The sequence below is a fragment of the Dama dama genome, chromosome 22 (genome assembly GCF_033118175.1).
Source record: "Dama dama isolate Ldn47 chromosome 22, ASM3311817v1, whole genome shotgun sequence".
NCBI classification, from domain to species: domain Eukaryota; kingdom Metazoa; phylum Chordata; class Mammalia; order Artiodactyla; family Cervidae; genus Dama; species Dama dama.
Genome location: NC_083702.1, coordinates 14,946,425 through 14,952,470, shown reverse-complemented (window position 1 = coordinate 14,952,470; position 6,046 = coordinate 14,946,425). Strand labels below are relative to the sequence as shown.

General features: G+C 56.9%; 1 protein-coding gene across 1 annotated transcript; it reads right to left on the bottom strand.

The window, feature by feature from the left end:
• Positions 1-2,287: 2,287 nt before the first annotated feature.
• Positions 2,288-4,878, bottom strand: KCNA5 (potassium voltage-gated channel subfamily A member 5). Its single transcript, XM_061124066.1, has one exon. It carries the CDS (start codon positions 4,876-4,878, stop codon positions 3,082-3,084), a length of 1,797 nt encoding a protein of 598 aa, XP_060980049.1. The 3' UTR covers positions 2,288-3,081.
• Between the last annotated feature and the right edge of the window lie 1,168 nt (positions 4,879-6,046).

Sequence of the window (6,046 nt, the reverse complement as noted above, 5' to 3'; positions counted from 1 at the left end):
TAAAGGCACCACACCAGTCCATCCCTGCTGGGCGGGTGCGTGCTAAACCTCGTCAGTCATGTCCAGCTCTTTGCAACCCTACGGACTGTAACCCGCCAGGCAACTCTGCCCATGGGATGCTCCAGGCAAGGATACTGGAGTGGGCTGCCATGCCCTCCTCTAGGAGATCTTCCTTACTCAGGGATTGAACTCTAGTCGCCTGCACTGGCAGGTGAGTTCTTTACCACTAGCGCCACCTGGGAAGCCTGGAGGCTGCCAAGGCTGGTAGATTATAAACCCAGGGATGGCTTCCTGCTGCGGGAGCCAGGAAGCAACATCTGGATAAAGGTTTGGCCGGGACTACTAGATCTAATCTCCTCCGGAAGGAAAATCTAGGACGGCAGTGAAGGGGAGGGGAAGAAAGGACAGGAAGGGGCCTCCTTGCCTCAGGTGACCTGGGTAAGACGTGACATTCACACTCCTTTCCTGCCAATCACGTGAACAGAGAAACCACCATGATGGTGGGAGTGAAACTGGGGGGCCCGTTTCCAGAACCATAGCAACAGAGGCACTGAGAAGACAGACAGGTTGAAATACCTGCACTGCCCTTGGGGGCCCTCCCAGTGCCCCAGGATGGGTACCACTAAGGGATGGAAGGCTGCAACAGGGGACCGGGGTCCCTCTGGAACCACCTGCATCCCCTTCGTAAACCTGTGGACAATGCCCCCTCATCCCACACAAAATAGAGACACTCAGCGCTCTCATTTCCACCCCCTCCATCCCCGAGGTTTCGTATAAGCTTGTACCTTTTACCGGACAATCTAAAGAGCCATTCTGTCTCTTTGGACCAACACCTGCCAGGTACCTGGACTCATCTGAGGCCTGGGTGGCCACAGTTCTCTCTTTGTTGCTCAAGCCTAAAGGAAACGGCCTTCAGGGCAAGGGCGGTGCCTTCTCTTTTATCTTCAAGGGAGAGTGGAACCGAAGGGATGACCCCATCCCAGCCAGGAGGGGTGCATTAAACCACATCAGTTGGGAAGCCACAGAGGGCTTGGAGGTGAGACGGTGTGGAGGAGAGCTCGGGCAAGAAGCCCTGCTTTTAGGAAGATTGTAATTACAAATAAATAGAGTGTCCCTGCTCACTCTCCTTGATTTCTGCATGTAATGTGAAACAACAGAGCCCCGGGCACAGTCCTTCTGCTTCCTTCTCTGATGCGATGTTCACAGTTCCCAGCTGGAAATGACTCCAGGCGGTCACAGACAGGCTTTTACTTCTGCGTGGGCATCTCGTTTAAATCCACAAACCTCAGACATCAGTCTCCTAGATCCTCCTCCTCCCCTCCGTCTCCCAAACTTGAGTGTGCCCCAGAACTAGCCATCAAGCTCGCTGTGGTCGTGGGGGCCATGTGGTTGTGGACCACCAGTCTACCCTCGTGAGGATGCCAAACCACCAGTCTTTGGATTGTTCAGCAGAAAAAAAAAAAAAAAAAAAAAACAAACAACAGCAGGAATCAGGAACTCCTGGTGGATAGCTAAGCCCAGAGAGACACTGCAGCCAGCGTTACACCTGCTGTGATGTTTTGTAAGTATTATCTGATGACAAGGGAACAAAGGGATTTGTTGTGAATTTAGAGATTACTCGGGGCAAGGTTACAATCTGTAGAAACCAGCCCTTAATGTGGACAAACAAACCCTTCCAGGCTCTCTCTGCCTCCATCCGCCACAAAGGCAATTCATCCTTCTCTACTTCACCATGGTTTGGTGGGGGTGTTGGGGGGTGGGGTGGGAATATAATAATAAGATGCTGCCTCCTCTGTCTGTGATTTTCCCACCAGGGCTACACTTTTTCGGAGAGGTATCCTATCCCCGGAGAACCAGGCTTGTTTCTCAGAGCTGACAACCATGTTAAGTAGGGCTTAAAACCTGCAGACAAAGGCTGGGAAACCCAGCCCCAGGAGACGGCAGTGGGGCTGCGGGCAGGAGGGAGGAGGGGAGGGTCTGGTCATCATTTGCCTTTTAACTCCACCCACATTAGACCTGCTGACAGCTGGGTCTAACGCCATCTGGGAGTGTCTGTGTTCTAATCACTTGAGACAAACAGAATTCACCCCTCTGTCTTCAAGGCACAGAGGGGACCCAGCAAAGAGATGTCAATGATCAAACCATGAGCTTTCCAAGTCCTCCTCCGCCCCAGTCAAGTTTGCTCTGACTCCAGAACCATAAACAGTGAGGAACAGACTTTTTTTTTTTAAATTTCCAAAGATACATCAGCTGTAGAAAAACTAACACTTGCCTTAATCGAGTAACATTTTATTTCCTGGGATAAAAATTCAAGAGGATGAATTATCAGAAGTCTTCCTCCTACATCATTAAAATGCTTTTTGAAGAAAGTTACAAGAATTAAGGCGCACAGAAAACAGTTAGACTTGCCTTTCTTCCAGAGCATTGCCTGCCTCAGACACAAAGCACCGATACTACATCTCAGAAAAGAGAGAGGCTTACTGACACAGGATCTAGAATGGCTGGACCAGGGTCTCCGGCTGTAATGTAAGTATTGCGGGAGAACATCACAAAACCCATCTCTTCCATAAATATAACACATGTCTTGAAAATATATCCAAAATATCTCCATCTGAACTGTGGTACAAAAATCCACTCTCCAGCCATAAAAATAATATTTCCCCTTATACACAAATATAATCATCTGTAAAGCAAATCTGGAGCACAGGGATGTGAGGAGGGGTTTTACAAAATCCCTGGAGATCTGGGCTATTTAAAGTCATTTTTGTTTGGGTTGTCCCTCTGCTGGGTGTAGGAAACTGGCTACAAAGACGTCCATCTCACAGCGCTCACCATTTCAACAGCTCCTGCGTCATGGAATGTGGTAGTTTTTAAAAATAGGTGACCCTTGGGGTCATGGAAAGAAGAGGAAAAATGAGGGGATCAAGGTGGAGGGGGAGGCAGGAGGGGAGCAGTGAGAGAAAAGGGACAGACCCAGGTACCAGGGTGGGCTTGAAATACTCTGCGGTGTCAAGTAGATCCCCAGGGTCAGAAGGCCTCTGCTGTCTCCAGCCTGCAGCCAGCTGTCCTCCTGGGACCCCCTTACAAATCCGTCTCCCGACTGGTGTCCAGGCAGAGGGCATATAGCGATCTCCGCAAATCCACGTTGCTTTTGGCCTTGAGGTTACACTTCTCCAGGGAGCAACTGCCCCTTCGAGAGCCATCTGCGTTTTCCAAGGACCCTGCCGCCTTGCAGAGGGACCCCTTGCTCCAGCTGGCCTTTCGCTGGCCTGCGCTGGTGGGTCCAGCCCCCTGGCTCTGACTGCCCTGTTCTTCCTTAAGGACTGCCTGCTCCTCGTGGTCCGTCTCCCGGTGGTAGAAGTAGTTGAAGTTGGAGACAATGACTGGCACGGGCAGGGCGATGGTGAGGACCCCAGCGATGGCACATAGGGAGCCCACGATCTTGCCCCCCACGGTGACGGGCCTCATGTCCCCATAGCCCACCGTAGTCATGGTGACCACCGCCCACCAGAAGGCATCCGGGATGCTGGAGAAATGGGTCTCCTGGTTGTCGGCCTCCGCGAAGTAGACAGCGCTGGAGAAGAGGATGACCCCAATGAAGAGGAAGAAGATGAGCAGGCCCAGCTCCCGCATGGAGGCCTGCAGCGTCTTGCCCAAGATCTGCAGCCCCTTGGAGTGGCGGGACAGCTTGAAGATGCGGAACACACGGACCAGGCGGATCACTCTGAGGATGGCCAGGGACATGGCCTGCTGCCCGTTCTGGCCGCCCCCGCCCCCCGGCTGCTGCTGCTCCACCAGCTCGGTGCCCAGGGTGATGAAGTAGGGGAAGATGGCCACCACGTCGATGATGTTCATGATGTTCCGAGAGAACTCGGCCTTGCTGGGGCAGGCGAAGAACCGCACTAGCAGCTCGAAGGTGAACCAGATGACGCAAGTGGTCTCCACGATGAAGAAGGGATCAGCCAGGGTCCTGGGCAGGAGAGGCGCCACCGTGGGGCCGGAAGGGGGCGCTGCGGCCCCGCTGCCATTGGGCCCCCTGTGGGGTCCCGGGGGCTGGTGGGGGGCCGGGGGATGGCGCAGCAGCTCGCGTTCATCCCGGAACTCTGGCAGCGTCTCCAAGCAGAAGGTAATGATGGAGATGAGGATGACTAGGACCGAGACGATGGCGATGGCCCGTGCAGAGCCCGAGCTCTCCGGGTACTCGAAAATCAGCCACACCTGGCGCTGGAACTCGTTGCGGGGCAGGGGCTTCTCCTCCTCCTTGATGAAGCCCTCGTCCTCCCGAAAGCGCTCCATGGCCTCGTCCCCCAGCTGGTAGAAGCGGATCTCGTCTGCGAACACGTCCAGGGAGACGTTGACCGGCCTGCGAAGCCGGCCCCCCGACTGGTAGTAGTAGAGGATGCCGTCGAAGCTGGGCCGATTGCGGTCGAAGAAGTACTCGTTCCTCAGCGGGTCGAAGTAGCGCAGGCGCTTGGCCGGGTCCCCCAGGAGCGTGTTGGGGAACTGCGCCAGGGTGCCCAGCTGCGTCTCGAAGCGCAACCCAGAGATGTTGATGAGGACGCGCTGGTGATGGAGGGACCCCGGGCCCAGCACCTGGTCCCCCGCCACGCCCAGGGCGGGATCGCCTTCTCCCTCCTCTTCCTCCGGAGGCCGCGGGCTAGCCTGGGGCAGCTCCTGGCGCGGTGGTGCCGACGGCCGGCCTCCCGGGTCTTCGCCCCTCTCCGCGCCGCTGCGCCTCCTGGGCGCCGGCCGCTTGGGTCCATCGCTGAGCGCGGCCGTCGCCGAGCAGCGGAGCTGACCCGCCGTCGTCCGGGCCTCCTCTCCTCCCCTGAGGGTCATGGCACCGCCGTTCTCCAGGGGCACCAGGGCGATCTCCATGACCCGGGGGTGGGGGGCATGCTGCGCCCCTGCGGACCGGTTCCCGCGCCCCCCTCACCCGCAGGGCGCCCCGCGCCGGACTCCTCTCCCGCCGGCGGCCGGCCCCGCTGTGGGGCGGGCTGGGTGGCTGGCGCGGTCCCCTCGCTGGGTCCTGACGTCAAGAAGCCGCTGCCCTGCGCTCTGCCTCGCTCGGTTCTGGCAGCCCGTTACCAAGCAGCCAAAAGCCGCCTTCCAGCCGAGGCAACCTTCAGCCGCAGGCCCGGCCTCCACCCCGCGCGGCTCCCCGCCTCCCTCCCGCCCTCCCCTCCTCCTCCCGCCCTCCCCTCGGGGCACCGAGACCGCGGGTGTCTTCCCGAGGGCGCATCTGGGGCCCCCGGGCGAGGGCGGGAGGAGCTGAGCTGGGCGCAGCCTGGAAGGGGAAGGGAGAGGATGGAGGAACAGGTTGTACCGAGAGCGCTGCAACCAACTCCCAGGGCGGCCAGATGAGAATAGTTCTGGATTTCAGTTCACCTGGGAACCCGCTGATCGCCGAGTGGACTCTCGGGAAATGAATCCTCCTGTGTTGGAGAGATGCGACCACAGGATGAGCCGGGGTTCGAGAGAACGCGGTCCTTTGGAGGAATAACGGTTCTCTCTTCTTCGGGAAAAATTACAACCAGGAAGGTGAGAGGCGGAGCTATGGGCCTTGAGAGGAAAAAACATATATGTATATATATGTATATGTATATATAGGCTTCCCCGGTGACTCGGAATATAAAGAATATGCCTGCAATGTGGGAGACCCCTGTTCGATCCCTGGGTCAGGAAGATCCCCTGGAGAAGGGAACAGCTACCCACTCCAGTATTCTAGATATATATGTATCTTCAGACGAGTGGAGAAGCCTGTCTCTTCCCATCTCCTTACAAATATTTGCACCAGAAGGTAGCTGACCGAGAATTCACCTTACAGCACCTCCCTGCCCTTGCCCTTGGGAAAGCCCTGATTCCCAGGGCAGACAGGGGTGGTCCCCCAAGCACATCGAGCCTGGTAGCTCCCCGGGCAGGCAGCTGAGACTGGGAACTGACTGCCTGGCTTCCTATTCCTACCACACACAGCCGCTGCTCTCTCCACCAATCTCATCTGTAGGAACCAGGAAGAGGGAAGGGGAGGAGGGAGAAAGACCCTGGA